General features: G+C 44.5%; 1 protein-coding gene across 2 annotated transcripts in view; it reads right to left on the reverse strand.

The window, feature by feature from the left end:
- Nucleotides 1–6,498: 6,498 nt before the first annotated feature.
- eIF2Bdelta (eukaryotic translation initiation factor 2B subunit delta) overlaps nucleotides 6,499–17,831 on the reverse strand; it is a 40,218-nt gene continuing 28,885 nt past the window's right edge. For both annotated transcript variants that reach the window (XM_084587125.1, XM_084587132.1), the window contains exons 11-14: nucleotides 16,889–16,980; nucleotides 16,692–16,777; nucleotides 14,413–14,593; nucleotides 6,499–7,341 (exon numbers count right to left, since the gene is read on the reverse strand). In XM_084587125.1, coding sequence (XP_084443251.1) covers nucleotides 7,139–7,341; nucleotides 14,413–14,593; nucleotides 16,692–16,777; nucleotides 16,889–16,980 — 562 coding nt within the window. In that variant the 3' untranslated portion in view covers nucleotides 6,499–7,138. The remainder of the gene's footprint in view (nucleotides 7,342–14,412; nucleotides 14,594–16,691; nucleotides 16,778–16,888; nucleotides 16,981–17,831) is intronic.

Genomic DNA, 17,831 nt, shown 5'->3' on the forward strand with positions numbered 1-17,831 from the left:
TGCAGGCGGGCGGTAGCGACCTTTATTCTCTTAATATTTGCGCCCAATTTGCTGGGAATGAGGTGTTGTGCTAGGCTTCCAACTACGGCAACTTAACTAGAACGTGATACAAGATGTTCCGAGTGCCGTCGAGTTGTGAACGGCGAAAACAGTTGGCCGTTGCGATCCGCTGGCTGACCGTCGACGGCGAGTTGCACGTGGAACGCGAGGCTTTATTTCGAGTATTTTGTCAATGACAGGTGTTGGATAGCGCTGTGAAAGCTAGGAAAGTTTGTGAAGTAGGTTGTTTTTTTTTTCGTTCAGGAGCACCAAGTTATCGCTCGGGCGACTTCGGCTATGCGCTACAGCTGTTTTCGCATGATGACGGTATCAGCGAGCGGTCGTTCCACTTCTTCAAAAGGTTCGCAAATTGTCGTTTGGCCTCCGTCAGTACAGCGTGATATATTACAAGTACTGAGCAATTTACTCCCCGGTCATTTCTGCTAAATGCAAGTTTCTACAACCACGGCCAGTGCAATCATGGTTGGTCTCGTTGCCTGACTAGGCCAGCGTGTCACCGTTAGCAGTTGATTGATACATTGTTGTGCAAGCAAGGATTAGCTGATTTAACTCCAACGAAACATGATTTCACTAACCACGCAATCAGCGTGAGCACCCATAAAATTGCGGAGAAATACGAGCAAGATGGATAGTTTCCTGCTTGTGCAGACCTACTACATGGTGTTGTGGTGTTCATCCTTGTCCTGTGTGGAAAGAGAGACAGCGTAAGACTTTTTCAAGGATAACAATTAACAGTATTTTTATATGATCTGGGCCAGCATGAAAGTCAGGACAGCACTAACATTGTCCAGCTATTTTTCATTTTTCATTGTATGGCACATATAGAAAAGCTGACAGCTGAGATGCATGGTATAAAACCAAATTTTGCTCTTCAGCAAGGCAGTTTTATAATGGCCTATGTGCTGCTAAACTTGAATGGAGTTTCACTGCCTTTTGAATTTTGCATGCACAGATTTTGAAACGCTTAATTGCCTACCATAGCCTATACTCTCAGACAGGTTTGTTGAACTTTTTTGTACTAAAGCATGCGAAAATTAAATGAATATCTACATAAGCTACTTGTGATGCTATTCAAGGTGCTGCGTACGTGAAGTTTGTGTTATTTTCATTTGCTGTGTGGCCTTCAGATGGAAAACAAGGCACTGGGGGTCATTTGCTATCTCAAGAAGTGCGAAATTCTGCACGGTAGGCAGGGGCTGGCCTAGCTAGCAGCTTATATGTCTAAGGATAAGAAGTATGAATCTTGCCAGGGCAAGGTTTCTGTACTCTATACTATGCATTTTCTTACAGCTTGCTGTTACTTGCCCGCAGGTCTACTGAAGCTCATTTCTACAGCCTGTACTATGCATTTTGTCACAATTTACTATTCCTTACTCTGCATGAGCCTTGCTTGGAGGTCGATTAATCACAGATGCTGTAAAAAATGTGCTGCAAAAGTTCTGCTGGAGAAAGTAATATGAGGTGTAATTGCAGTATGAGAACGGTTTCCCATTTCCAAGTATCTTTACTCTTTCATGGCTGTATAACAGAGACTAGTCACTTTTATCTTTGGCTATTTTCTTGTGCCAGACTGTTTCTCTTGGTGCCCGTAGCAAAGCTGTGCTAAGCGTTTATACCTTGCTTTCAATTGGTGCTTTTATTATGAAGAATCAGACTTTATGCCTGACTTTTCGTACTTGACTCCTTTACCTTGAACACACTGCATATAGTGCAGAAGTTATACATTCCCACATTTCAGTATGTATGCATTAACAGCCTATGTGCCTGCTGGAAACATCTAAATGTACACAATCTATAATGCAGCAATCAGTATTGGGGAATCAAGCATGGGAATTTCAAGCATGAAGAGCTTCCACAGTTGTATGTAAATGGCGTAAAATGTCCCACACACTATGGTTGGTTAATTTTGTTTACGAGTGGGGTTTTCTCGAATGCACTGCAGCCTCGGTAAGTGGATATGTCTCTCTGACTGCCGGAATAGCTACGTTACTAGCCGACCCAGGCCCTCAACAAACATTAGTAGGTTTTTGGCCGTACAGTCTTGGCTACATACAGTTTGGGGTATGATGCATGCAAAATGAATACAGCAGTGCTAAAAATGCAACTCATACATATCATGCAGTTGCATTTTCGTAATACAACTCAAGTAAAAATCAAATGCTTGAGAGAGAGATATTTATTTATTTCGTGATCCTCCTAATGTTTTCATTGACTGACAGTATGATGTTAACCATGATACAGTTTTATGGCATTCTACCTCCTACAGTTTTCAGGAAAAATAAATAAAAAAGCACATATGTAAACAAAATCACTTGAGCTGTCAAGAGCATGTAGCTTAAAATAGCGAAGGTTGTGCACACTTCTAAGGTTTTGAAGCACTGGTAAGTAAATCTATATCTTTTGAAGGAATAGCACAACACACTGTTAGAATCGGATGTCACAATTTTAGCTGAGCAACTAAAACGCGGTGTACCGGCTGTGCTTGCAGATAGCTGCAGTACATCGCAAGACAAGAAGCCCTAGCTGCTTTGACTATCTCGGGCAGTGCAGTATAAACCGGTAAAGCTTTGTGACCTTGCGACATTTCTGTGACCTTGCTATAAATTCCCTGCGACATTAGACAGTAGACAATGGTCGTCTGCATGTTGCGGAATTCCCACGTGATTTGTCCTTCGCATTTTGTTCTCTATTTATTATAACTAGGTCGTGTCACTCACAGAAATCTAGCATTAGCTTCCTGTTACAATCCGTGCATCCATCCAGATCGTCGATGTAGCCGTTCATGTCCCCCAGCAGAATAATATCGGCCAAGTCTCCAAACTGGCTTATATCATCACCAAGACATTCAACGAGATCAGTTTTCTTGCCTGCATTGGTGTCCTGTTCCTAAATAAACTACCCCTAGCATTGTCCTTATGCCGGCAATTGTTCCTGATATCCAGATATGTTCTTTACAAGATGATTTTATTCTTTGCCAATTTGTTCCCTGGTGTATCAACGGGTGTAGGTAAAAATGTCCCCGGAAAAAGGTCCCCGGAAGATACGTCCCCGGCAAAATAGTCCTCGGAAGAAACGTCCCCTGAAGAAGCGGCAACTAGGAAAGAACGTCTCCAAGGCCAAAGATGGCCCTAAAAAAGATTTCTTCCGGAAATCACAGGAAAAAAAAACAAAACATTATGCCATTCTTTCTTGGCTTTGAGTTAAATGTAATCATCATTTGGAACCTGCATCCTCTGGGGACTCGGATCGGCGTATGGTAGTTTCGGGGAACAGCCCAAAGCAGAAGACGTCACTAGAATTACTTTCCAGACCTTCTGGCGACGAGGTTCAACCATTCTTCTTATACTGGCGTAGAATTGTGATAAGGGTGATGATGGTATAACCAGAACCAGGCTTAACCGGTCGCGCATCATGGACATATTAAAGCATCGCTCCAAGCTTCTCCGGTAAAACCGGTGGTCAGCTCCTCTTTTCCCCGCAAACAAAGTGAAGTCGAGAGCTGTCACTGTATTACCACTGCCATTTTGTTTTTGTCAGGAATGCCCGCATCAGTTCGATGTTCGCGGTCAATTCCAAGCCGATAGGTGAAACTGCTGTAATAAAGTGCACATGCATCATTCATCATTGCAGCTCGCCACGGGGAAACATAGTCTACGTCCTATAGTGCAAGACTTCAGCCCCGTTCGGGGACATTTTTTCCTACTTCGCCAATAGGGACATTTTTTCCGGGGACGTTTTTTCTGGACCCCTGTATCAACATACCTATCCCTCCACCCTTTTTTTTCCGTTCTCGTTCTGTTGCACCCTTCCCAGACGTAGCCTTCTATAAACGGCGGATCTTCTAGATCCCTGAGATGAGTCTCGCATGCAGCGTACACACCTATTTTGTCATCCTTCAACTGCTGTTCTATCTCTAGCCATTTCGCTCTTTTTCTACCTGCTTGCATGTTTATGTAGTTGATCCTAGTGTTAAATCTCTCTTTTGTACTTTTCTTTCCCAACCTCCTCCTTGCCATTTTTTGGGGCTCAGCCTCAGTTATTACGCTTTCTTCTGCTTCACTTCTAACTACCCCTGTGCACGGAGCCCTCGCGGACCCCCTAAAAAAGCTACAGCCCTGCCTGCCAGGCGCCAGCCGATCTCTGCTTCCACCCTTCTGTTAAAATGGATGCAATCTCGCTGAAAAGCCCTGCCAAAACCTGCTTTACGCACCTCCCTGTTTACCTCAACCACTTCGAAACGCTTCTCCAGGCTTAACTTTGTTATGTCCTGATTAACTGCCACCACGTCCTATTCCAGCTTTCCGTTTGATCCTAGCACCTCCGGTACTGTGCATACAACTATCTGCGCTTGCTGTGTTATCTCCCTGATATCATCAACTCCCTTAGCTAAACTTTCCACCACTCCTACAGCCTCACCATTTAGAACATCCTTTAGTCCCGCGGCTACTATCACCATATTGCGCTCTGCGGAATTTTTCAACAGCCTATTTTTACTCTCTTTCAGCACTGCCCTAATTGTCATCCCTGGGAAGGTTCCAACTAACACTCGCTTATCACTTTTAACTCCTTCCATGCTATCTCGCCTGCACCTGCTCATGTTGGAACCCCCGGCGATAAGCCCCTGGGCATTTTCTCTCTCCCTCCCAACTGGTGACTCCTGCTTTCGGTTATCTGTGTTATCTCTCTGGGATTTTCATTCTTCCTTACTTTTTCCTTTTTTCCAGACTTCTTAGTAGCTACTTCTAAATAACTGTCGGTTCGGATCCGCCTGACCTACTTTGCTTATGCCTTCCATGTCCATGCTGGTCCCAGCCACGTGGCCCGCACTGAAATGTCCGTCCTCATTGTTTCCAAGGACAAAGTCTGCCATTTTTTTTTTTCCATTTGGGGAAGCTGTCCCAGCAGTTTGATTTTCTGCCCTTAATAAACCTACTTCTTTTTCTAAGGCTTCCACACGAGACACTAAACCGCCCTTTTCTAGTTCAAATCAATCTAGGCGCGAACTCAGCACGCAACACCGGCACAAAAAGACACTGCCTTCCACTTCCTGTACAGAAACACGTTTCCTTGAGATTAACCTGCGCCTCACACCGAGTACACTTTACCTTCTTTTGATTGCACATCTTAAGCATGTATCAACTGAACTATTTCTACTACGAATTCTCAGAATATACAAACTGCAAAGGAAAGACACAAAAACGACTAGCAAACACGCATTAAAATAAATTTTGCGAATGCTAATAGCCTAGAAAGAGAATAATTATCTAAACAAAATAGTTCAAGAATGAACGCCGAAAAAAGCTAGCTGCCGGCTAGAAAGCCAGGCCGCTAGGAGAGAGCTAAAATCTATTATTTAGGCTGCACCTAACCGAACTATCTGAAAACGAAATAAAGTTAATAAAAGAAAGAACTCATCTATTTGACGCTTTCGAAAGCTCCCGTTGTCGCCAGTCCATCCATTTCCTGTAGCCACATGCAATCGGAGGAGCGATGGAACACACGTCCGCACCATATGGCTGTCAACTGTCAACCAGACACTGCAGCGCCCCGCAACACTGCAGTTGGCGCATGTACTAGAATGCGGGCATTACCTGCACCAACTTTCTGCCTTGGTGGGCGCGGACGTCAACAGCTATACATTTCTATACCATGATCGCTATACTTATGTGTTCACACGAAGGCATCGAGAAAATTGACGAAAACGTCTAAAAACAACCGGGGATGAAACTACAAACTTATTTACTTCGAAGCATTGTGAACCATGCCAGCTCATAAATGATGGAGGAGAAATAACAGTAATCAACTACTTCACTGCAATTATTCAGTTACTATTTATTGGCTGCAAATAAGTGAAGCCACTTACAGCTCTCAGGGAAAAAGGTACCGACCAGTAGAGGGTATTAGATTTTAATGCTGCGTACACGTACCGACATACATGTGAAATAACATGATTCAATAAAACCATCGTCAGCTGCAATATTAGTCTCTGCATGTTGAAACCCACACTGGGCAGTAATTAAATGGACTTCAGAACGTTGCCACTGCGTCCACGACAGCTACGTTGAAAGCCACAATGTTGTGCGATTGGCTATCAAGTCCCCTTCAACCACACACCATATGTAATAGTTCACTGGGTTAACAGCTGGACAGCAGAGGGCTGAAGGTCTTCAGTTGCAGTGTCCACCAGCAGCTCCCTAATGAGCACTCTCATAGACTTCCCGGAATGCTCATTGATGACAGCTTGGACACAACCTATACCTGCATTCCAAAATTTTCAGTGTACTGACAATGTCATTTTTTTTTTAGAAATGGTGGCCACATCACCTCTGGTAGCCCCAGTTCTTTGTACTTTAAAAAAGAAAGATTGAGTGGCTTTAAGGAATGCAGTAATCTCAGAATCAGACTGGCCTGCTCCCAAGGTGGTGACAAGAGCAAGCCTTTTTTTTTTTTTTTTTTTTTTTTAATAGGATTGCTTAATGCCTCATTTCCTAGGTGTGTCTAGGGCTTGCGACGTTTACTAGCAACAAAATATATTAAGTAGATTCTGCAAATATGATGTGCAAATTATCGTATTAACTATAACGTGCGCTCTAGTGCTGCTGCACCTGGTAATCGTAGCTGGTTAACGTACAAGATAGCCTGTAGCCAAGTATATAGCTAGCTTTTTTTAATGTAGCTACTGCACAGACACTTAAAATAGCTATTTACTAGAAAGGGATAGTCATCCAGTACATTTTATAAACTTTTACATTAGTTCGAACTCAATGTACAGAGCAGATCCCTATGGGTACATGAAGGACATTTTCTACTTTCCTCAAAAAAAGAAAAAGAAAAAAAGGCAAACTCACCTTGGATGCAAAAATCAAGGAGAACACACTGCTATAAAACTGCACTGCGCCACAAGCCATTTATTCATTATCACTGACCATTATTTTACAAGCAAACAAAAAGTGCAATCTGGTTTTTAGTCATGGGCTTGCCTCTGACCACTCGCCACCAAGTTAGTCGGGACAAGCAGCCTTTATGCTGTTCACCATAATGTCTTGAAATAGTGAAATAAAAGCCTCCTAAAACACTTCTATTGACTAGAAGTGTTCCGCATCCGCAACACAACAGGCACTGAGGTGCACGGAAGTATACCCTTCTCGGTGATTACCACGCTCACAAACTGGGGTGCTGTGACATCGTACATGAGGTTCAAAAAGCTCAAAGATGGCAAGTCCTTAACGCCATCAGACTTGATGTTTGGCGGTAGACTGGATACAAGCTGAGATGTTGGTCCTGTAAAAACAGAGGGAGAACAGGTACATGAACCTAACCTTTCAAAAAGCTTGCACTCAGTACTGCTCAGAAAATACGAAGCACATAACTATCTCCCTGCTAATGCTTCACTATGACCCCATAAGTGTGGCTTTGTTTGCGATCCAAATAAAGCTCATGTTGTCCTTTGGCACCTCATCATCAATATTGATAAGAAAAACCAGAAAAAGAGCGTAGCAACGAGCATGACAGGAAAGCAGTAAGTACAACAAGAACAGTGAATCACAGCAAAGAACACCTATTGTTTTTCAAGATAAGATGTTGCTCAGGCTTTTCTTTTCAGGAATAATCATCAGCAGTTCCCTTCATGTCCATGAAAACACTCAAGATAACTTTACCATAGTTCTTGTTCTCAGCCAAATCTGACTTGTTCTGCTTGTTCTGCACAAAAAGGTGTCTCCAGTCTTCTTCAGGAAATCGAATTTTAAAAAATGAATATTTCTTTTGACTACTGAACTCGAACTCATGTCAATACGGGAAAGGACCCTGTGGACACTCATTGTGGAATATGAGGCCGGTTGTTCCCCATGGCAAGAGGACAAACCTAAGGAGGGAACATGTGGTAAGATGTACGCCTTCAAGCTCTACGAGGCATACAAGCCCACACAGTGGAACCTAGACAGTGCATAGCAGTTTCTGCGACAGCATACGCTTTAAGTTGAGGACAACCCAGAGGGCTATGGAACGAAAAATGGTAGGGGTAACATTAAGAGATAGAAAGCGTGCAAAGTGGGTCAGAGAAATAACTCAAGTTACCGACATTCTAGCGGAAATTAAGAAGAAGAAATGGACATGGGCAGGACATGTAGTGCGAAGAGAGGATAACCGATGGTCGCTGAGGGTAACAAACTGGATTCCAAGGGAAGGAAAGCGTAGCAGGGGGCGGCAGAAAGTTAGGTGGGTGGATGAGATTAAGCAGTTCGCAGGGGTCAAGTGGATGCAGCTAGCACAGAACCGGGTTAAGTGGAGAAATATGGGAGAGGCCTTCGCCTTGCAGTGGGTATAATCAGGCTGATGATGATGATGATACGCTTTAAGATAGCGTGGGCTTAGTAGGCTCTCTGAACACATGACAAATTGAAAAGTCTGGAGAAAATGCCATATTGGCAAGGACCAGGACCGCACACAATAAAAGATGCTGAAATCACTCCATCGATTCACCGTTAGACATCATGTTATCCAATGTATTCTCAATAGGAATTACGGTAGAGAGTTGTCAGTGTCTAATGAGCCCAAATCTAAACATCTTAAATACACATGCAAGTTGCAACAGTAAACATGAAATGCCACTAGAGGTGTGCACAGAGACGTCTGCACGTGGTTGCTGAGTGCTCTCGCCTCTGCAGCTGACGCAAACTGATCGAAGCGACATCGCCGCCGTTTTCTCTAGGTGCCATATGTGCACTGTTTTATGTTTTCAATGCGAAACCATTACCGGCCCCATTAGACACAATTCCATCTGCGACCGTTGATGCTGGCCGCGGCAGTTCCAAAAGATGTCATCATGCCTTCGTCGGTCATAGCACAGTGCAGCTCAGTAACATAAGGCATGCGGCTGAGCGCGGTGCAGGAGATCAGATGGTGTGACGTTTGGGCAAAGCCGCGGCAACGACCCTTCAATGCCAAGCGTGCTGAGATGCCGCTTTCAGAGATTGGAGGCGAAGACAACGAAACTTCCACATTTACCAAAGCTATTACTAGTGCACCGGCAACTCCGTGGCTAGTGCGGCCTCTTATGATGGTTTCGAAAAAGCCATTCATACCCAGGCAGTGACCACTTATAGAGAGATTTAGAGCAGTGATCATACTATCGGAAAGTTTGGTCAAAAATCTGAAGTCTCTCGGGCAAATCTGAAGGTTGGCAGGTATGTTATTCATATTAATATCCCCAGACACTTGCTACCTCTTTGATAAGTAAACTAAATTAAGTTAAGGGGGGACACCTTTCTCTGGAACCAAAAAATGACTGAAAAATCAAATTTTTGAAAATTACAGTTTTGGAATTTACTATTAATCTCCAAATCTACTAATTTTTGTCTCTCTGAAATCGATATTTCTACCATAATGTTGAAATTAAATTATCGCATCCCCTAATTTTGCGCATGAGCGGACGATAAAAACAGTACATTTTCAGCTTCAATGAACTCTCATTTCACTGTGCCGGTCACAGACATCTTGGGCTTGTTTAAAAGAGGCCCCCCCTGGGCTTGAATTTCCTGCCGTGAGTTTCAGTCAGTGGCCACCGGGAAAAAGAAGCACAAAAAACAAAAAAAGCCAAAAGTCTGATTCGCCAATAAGTGCACGTGACTGAAATTAGCCACTCCATTGGCGGATTCTCGCAGGCATCGTCTTCTAGGCTTGCCGCGGCGGGTGTGGACGGATCCCCAGCGCCATTTTATTGAAAGGAGAGTGATCGACGCACAGCAATGACGCCGAGTAAATTTCATTCATGCCCCAAGTTTGGTCAAAAGAAAAGAAATAAGAGAGCAAACAACCTTCCTAAGCGTCCTATGTCATCGGAACGATCCGATAATGTGCAGGAGCCAGAGGAGGACGAAGAAGACCTAATGAGCTCGACGACACTTACGTGCAGCGGCCGCATACGCTGCAACATCGCAATGCTTCAGCGTTCAGAATTGCTGGAGATCGAAACAAAAGCGCAAGAACGACTACAGGCCCTTAGTTCAACTGTCACAATGAAGTGGAAACTGGATTTCATCAGCAACTGTGATGACTACCTACTTCAAAACACCGGCAGCGGTATGGATATACTGCATTCACTGTTGTGAATTTGGAATGTTTCAACGAGCTGTTGAGTGTCGTCAAATGCAAGGTGTGTAGTGGAAGTGTGAAAGTTTTTAAAGGACCGTGAATACGGTCTAGCCATAAAGCTCGCTCTCTCGTGCACGAACTGCAGTGATATTTCATCGGCATGGAGTACGCCGCGCTCAAGGTAACCAAAAATAAATCCATTCACTGTCAGTATTCTTACTGCACGGACAATGCAAAGCACGGGAAATCGCTAGACTGCACTAAACGACGTGTTTGCAGTAATAAATATTTCGCATAGGGGACTTCATAATAAAACTTGGCCAGGTTATGTGAAGAACGAGCTGACGCCCGCAACAACACGCACGGCCGAGAAAGCGTTGATGGACAGAGCCCGTTCGGTTTGCGAGCTCTACCAAGAGTTGCATTTGGATAACCCTGGAAACATCACTGTCCCCTTTGACGGTTCATGGATGACCAGGGGTCATTTATTGCACATTGGCGTGGGCGCAGTGATAGAACGGTTCACTGGGCTCGTACTAGACTATGTTGAGTTCAGTAATTTCTGTGCCGCATGCGAGCGCGGTCCTGTGGAAGGCGACATCATATCAAGCGTGGAAGAGCAGCCACAGGAGTCAGAAGAACATAGAAAAAAAATCTGGTGAGATGGAAGTGCAGGTTGCACTAGTCTTATTTCAATGGTCCTTGCAAAAGCATGGACTTCGGTACACAACTATGTTGTGTGACGGAGATAGCCGCTCGTTTCTGGCCTTGCAGGAAGCTGATGTGTATGGCTTCATAAAGGTACACAAAGAAAACTGCACTAACTATGTGCAAAAGCGCATGGGCACAGCCCTCCACAATGTGAATGCAAAACACAAAGGCGAGGGTAGAGATAACCTCAATGACAAAGGAAAGCTCACGGGCGACCTTGTGAATAAGTTGACTGCATACTATAGCTGGGCTCTGAAATCGCATGCTGGAGATGCGCAAGCAATGCAGAAGGCAGTGATGACCACGTTCCATCACATCACATCAAAAGATGATGTGTCTAATCCCAGCCTTGTGCCCAACAGGCCCAAACTCATGGTGTCATCAAAATGCTGCCGCAGCAAAGGGGGAGCCCACTCCGAAACATAGTTATAGTTTGCCACCGCATGTATGCGAGGCACTGCTGCCTATTTACCAGTGCTTGGCAGACCAAAAGTTGCTAGAGCGTTGCCAATGTGGCAAAACCCAAAACAGCAATGAGAGTTCGCACTCACTAATATGGTCACTGGCACCAAAGGAGCACCATGCATCATTCTTTGCCGTGGAAGCTGCAGTTGCAGAGGCAGTTGTCAGATTCAATGCAGGCAATCTCCAAGCATCCTCACAAATACTCAGGGAGCTAGACATTAACCCTGGCCTCAGCAACAGGAAGAGGATGGGTGAGACGGATAAGCAGCGAACTGCTGAGTCAGTGCACAAGCGTGTGTCTGCTGCAAGTGCGCATCAGGCACTAAAGAAGCAGAATTCCACCCACAAGCAGCAGTCAGACTACATGCCTGGTGCTTATTAGCCCCCAATGAGTATAAATATTTACAGTCGTGAGCAAAAGTGGTATACAACACTCAGCCGGTGACGGAGCTCGGGAAAACTTCATCAAAATGCCATCTAGTGGCAGCGACAAGGACAGCAACAGTGGCACATGCATCTGGATAAAATGGGGCACCACCACTATTGTCTCGATTCCAAATAGTTATTACTAGATGGCCTTGCAATGCAGTTTTCCCGAGTTCCACCACCAGCTGAGTGTTGTATACCACTTTTGCTCACGACTGTACATATTATTTTCAGAATAAATTTTGGGCCATTTGGGTTTTTCTCATTTTTCTCAAATTGCAAATTTTGGAAGCCCGGCTGGTTTGGTACGTCAATATCTCTGCACCTAGAGCAGATACAGGTGTAATTTTTTTGCAAAAGGAAGCTGAAGGGGCAGGGGTTACAATGTTTAAGGCAGAATTCCTCTATTGGGCTTCAATATTTACAGTCACCGACCAATATTTTGGAGGGCCAATTTTCCAGACCTGCCTGAAAATCCGGACCTTGCCATGGCACCGCCATGCCACGCACTATATAGAGTCAATGTATAACACTGACCCAAATTTCGGACGTTTTAAATCCTTCAATTTTCTGAACTTTTTCTTTCGATTCGTGACTCAAGAGCTACCAAAAACGCAAACGCCGTGCCTTTTTGTTTTTCTGGCCGCTACCATTTTGATTTTCTGCAACCTCGAACCCATGTGCCTCATCGTCTGCTAATCACGCCATAGAAACCTCTCATACTCGGTACAGCCTCGATAGCAGGCACTGCTTGCTGCACCGTCCCGCCAGCTCTGCCGTGCTGCCGTCGTGCACATTCGTCAGTTGCCGCGGTCGCCATTTACATGTGGTGTGTTGTGCTGTACGACATCCCTACCACAGCCCATGGACCAAGGCGTTATCCGGATACTCAAGCACTTCTATCGGTCATGCGTGCTCATTCTCATGGTGTTAAGCGTGGACAGCGGCAAAACCTACAGTGTCGACTTGTCTGCACTCAGCATGCTTTCCGATACATGGAAGGCGGTGACCGAGGAGACACTGCGAAATTGCTTCCACCACGCGGGTTTCGCGATGGGAGATGAAGTGCCGTCATAATCCGATGATAGCGCCAGTGAATCCCATCAGACGTCTTCATGTGCTGACCTCATCGAGCACTTGCGCGCTGCAGGAGCCGTTCCGATGGAAGTGACGCTGGAGCAGTTTGCTAACGCTGACAGCGAGCTATGCGCTGAACTCACCGACGATGAAATTGTACGCCAGATACTGCAAAGTGATGACTCGAGCTTCGACAGTGAGGAGCCATTGGCTGTGCTGCCAACTAACCCGAGGTCTGATGGTGCTTTCGGCTGTGTACAGCAAGAACGTCCCCCTTGCCGACATGCAAGCTGACTTACGTGTAGGCAACGTAGTGCCCCGCAGAGGCATATTGACCACTTTTTCAAGCCGCTCGCTAAATAAAGTGACTTTTTTTGCATGGATTTGTTTTTTCGATCTGTCTGATTTTCTGGACGCTATCTCAGCCCCTTGAGGGTCCGAAAAATCGGTCGGCGACTGTAATTATTTTGCTAACTTCTGAATGACTAAAAAAAGCACATCCTGAATGTTGATGTTCAGAGTTTCAAAGTTCCATTAGATTTCCCACAAACATAAAATGGAAAAACTTCATTGAATATTGCATTCCCTATGCATTATAGCCATGCAGAAAAAAAAAGAATTTTTATCCAGTCATAATTTCTTCCCCGAGGTATTAATTAATGACTAATTAATACTACATAACATGAGTTCTAACTGGTTTTTAGGTAAAAAAAGAAAAGCGCAGAAAACTGAGCGAGATGGCATAATTTCATTATTATTGGCTTAGAAAAAAGAAAAATAGCTTTAAGACCAGAGTTCCCCTTTAAAGGGCCCATGAAAAGCTATTTACTAGATTTATAAAACGCGCACTAACAATAGGTATCCCATCAATCCTCTCTGCAACCAAACATTTTTAAGCTAGCTTTATTAGCACCGAGCATATGGGCGTTTAAAAATGATGCTCCTCCTCTTCCCCAACTTAATTTAACCCACGCCAGCGCCCAAGAAAATAAGAAGAAAACAAGTCCCGACGGCGCCCCACCACGCCCTGTCCCGCTCGCCTAACTTGGGAGAGTCCAATAAGCGGCCGTGCCCAGCAGCTCCACTGACTTTCAGTGGGAAGGCTTATGAGTGGCGATGTGTGACCTAAATCGGCTGCGAGCAGTCGCCAGGACCACTTTTTAAACATTATTTGCAAATTATCTGTTCCACGTCAAGCGTTCAAATATAACTCAAATACTCACAAAGACAAACTCTACGAGTTGCTTGCATTATAATTTCACCCCAAATAGCATTTCAGGGGTAAATGACAACCCACTGTAAGTGAGATGCAAAAGATAAATATTCTTTGCCTGTGCATAAAATTTCAGTCATTGTAACCTAGAGAATAAAACGATGAATGCTATTCACACACTTATACATCGCTTGAAAGGTCGCTTCAGCAAACGGCAGTACATGAGAGGGGTAGACCATCTTTTTCTTCCGTGATGGGAACTTCCCACACATGCGGAAAACTTGCCCAGATCATCTCACACCTCTTAAACTACACAAGAACTCTCGCTACTCAAAAGAGGCTTTCAGTGTTACCAAAGTTACACTTACCCAATTCGTTGAGCGCAAAGGAGTCAGTAATGACTCTCTCAGAGAACTTGTATGTTTCACAGCAGACTAGCACGGGCACATTCCTCGACTTGGCAACAAGTGCTATCTGAGAGGTTCCAATGTGGCCCATGACATAGCCATTAGCCAGAAGAGTGCTGGCTCCAAGTACAACCCTCGTCACCTGAAAGAACGTAAAGTGTTCTACTAAAACCAATAATGCAGCTCTATTCATTGAAGTTGGAGCTGCTAGCTCCCCATGAGGCGAGGTTAAGGAAAATTCACCAAAATTTGTTAGTGTTGAGTGCGATGCAAGAAATCCCCAGCTATGGGGGGAAAGCTATGCAAGCAGCCTGGAATAAACTTTTCAGAAAAGCAGAAAGTTGATATGGAGTCGTCTCCTTATGCTCAGCAGCTCTTCATGTTTAGCACACTGCGGTCATTGTGTGCCAACACATAGAGAAAGCCACTCCAATGTTGGAAGTGACTTGGTTCAGTTAAAATTTCATTAATGAAATTGACTGTCGACCTGGAAGTAAGAATTAAGTGGTAATTAAGAAGTAAGTGGTGAAAAGGTACTCGATGCAGAGAGAATGGTCATTCTGTTGTGAAAGGATCCACAACCTTTCTGCCTCTGCAGCGATTTCTGCGGAATCAACGACCTGGTGACCCATGCGCATCTCCTACACATCAGATGCGCATGTCGGTCAGGAACCAACACTGTTCTACGCCCAGAGCGCTCCACTTCACAAACGAACGAGCATGAACCCTCCAGGAGACTTATTTGTGCCCGGCGGTTTCCTTACCGGCAGATAGTTGGACGAAGATGAGTTTCAAGCTCCCTAACGAAGCGCAGCTGATTGCGTACTCCGAAGTAACAAAATCCGAATGCTTCTACGGTAAAAAAAAAAAAAAAAAGCTGTGCATCATGCAAGAGTGTCAAGTGCGTCATATGCTACGAGTGGTAAAAACACAGATACTACAGGTATGTATGCTTCTAAAGGAAATATGCACGATGAAAGTACCTACTGGAATTTGCACCCAGCCTGCAACGCACCAGTGATAGCTGCAATGAGGATTTATTCGGTGCGTGTTTGCTTTAAGTGCGACGGGGCCTGATGGCGATCTATTTTGTCGTTTTTCTTTATGTGCGAAAGGGCCAGATAGCGCAGATATCACATGCGACTGTGGGCGCTAGACCGTAATATTTAGCATGTTTTATCGTGACTGCCGCTTGACTAACAAGAAAAAAGATACGGCATTTGTTGTGATGCACCACTGTTAGTGAGCCTCATGACCAGCTCAACCACTCGGCTCGCGAATGGCGGTGCATCACAACATACGCCATGTTTTTTCTTTTTTTTTTTCTTGTCAGTCAGGCGGCAGTCGCGATAAAACACGCTAAATATTACGGTCTAGCGCACATAGCTGCCTTGCACTACCCAGCCCCTTCGCACATAAAGAAATCAAACGACAAAATACATCGCGATCAGGCCCTGTCGCACATAAACTAAACACACACTGAACAAATCCACATTGCGGCTATCACTGGTGGGTGGCTTGGTGCTAACTCCAGTAGGTACTTTTCATCATGCACATTTCCTTTAGATGCATATATACCTGTAACGAAGTGTTTTTCGCACAGTCGAGAGCACGCAGTCGGTTGCTGAGGTTGCCCATTCACATCTTGACGCTTGGTAGCCTTAATTCAAGCTTCACGTCATTGTTGGTCGCGGCTCGCCGAAGGGAACCTGAAAAACCGCGTTTTGCATTCCAGCACGCCTCGAGAGTGGCAACTGTACGCAGCAGATGTGGTTGGTATCGTTTTGCCAAGCCTGCGACGGTCACCGTGCCGTCAGCCCCCGTGCACTGGTGGCGACGAGAAACGCCGTCGACGCCGTCCAATGTGTTTCCATCAGTCGCCGCTAGGGCTTCGCGAATGTGCATAAAACTCGCGCAAAAAAAAGATTTACGGTGGGTGGCTTTACACTTCCAGGTATGTATTGCTCCTATTTACAGTGCATAAAATCCAGCTTAAGAAAACCTCCAAATGTGAAAAGACATATAGTAAATAAACCATAAGAATTAACGCCTTCCCAAGCATGGCCTTGTGGTTGCAATGGAAAGACACGCAAGTGTGTGAAGATCTCCACAGCCCGTAAAAAAAAAAAGATTCCAGACCCAAGATCAAAGATTTCCAGCCCTTCTAACAAATGATAACAACCAAGCCAACGAATCATGCAAGATAGTCACAGTATGCAAAAAACTATATTGAGACATACCTCATCCATGATGTAGGACACGGCAGTGATGAGAACGTAAGTACAACTGATTCCAAGATCAGACAAGTAATTCAACATTTCCCGACCTACGAGGAAGAAAAGCATATGAGATATCATGCATCCTCTAATCTACACCGGCAAGAAAAAAGAAAGGGGGCCTCGCAGTACAATCAGATCAAAATAATTTGAGCACTGACCTCGATATTGTGGCCGACTGTCGACAACAATGACTCTGAACTTCTTCCCAGATTCGTGGGCCAGTTTAAGAACACCTTTGACCAATGATGAGCTGCAATAAAAGATCACAGTGTGAAACTTTGAAACAGTGATTAGTTAAATATAAGGCAGCAAGTTTATCGCAGCTGACTCTAAGGTGGCTTTCCATCACTTGTATTTTGGTTTTAATAGTCAATATAACAGAAATACAAAAAAAGCTGTACTCAGAGCATGTATGCAGCTGAAATATTAACAGTGAACGAAATCCCTTTCCTATTCAATAATAACTGGAACGTGCTAAGCTATACGTTTGCTGCAAGAAACCTGGAGTGAACAATCACTCTAAATAAACAAAACAAATGATTGAACACAAAAAACTGAACGCACGGGGGACATTTAAGCTCAGCCTTCAAGGGTATGATGTGACAATGTCAACGGCTCCCGTTTGTGGCTCCCCTTGTAGATCTTTGCTCGCACATATGCACTCTGTCACCCACTTATTCTTTATTCACAGATACCCCACTTTGCACGAGGGCATTTAGGCAGGGAGGGTTGCAACAACGGCAACGGCTCCCGTTAGTGGCTCCCCTTGTAGATCTTTGCTCGCACATATGCACTCTGCCACCCACTTATTCTTTATTCACAGACACCCCACTTTGCACGAGGGCGTTTAGGCAGGGAGGGTTGCAACTTTGTTACTGTGGCACACCTAGCTAAAAGACAAACTATTTCACTCCATTACAGTTCTCGAAAAAAAAAAATTAGCATAAAGACTCGTTCTAGTCCGATATTCTTGTATTTTAAAGTCATCAGTTCTATTAGATACGTGCGGTTGTTTAAAATAAGTGTCTCCGTTATTTTCGGTCTTGTTCTCATACATCTGAAATAACAATTTCAAGAGCAATTTCCTTCTCTAAGGGGACA

This window comes from Amblyomma maculatum, chromosome 1 (genome assembly GCF_055883805.1).
Source record: "Amblyomma maculatum isolate TAMU_Amacu chromosome 1, ASM5588380v1, whole genome shotgun sequence".
Taxonomy (NCBI): domain Eukaryota; kingdom Metazoa; phylum Arthropoda; class Arachnida; order Ixodida; family Ixodidae; genus Amblyomma; species Amblyomma maculatum.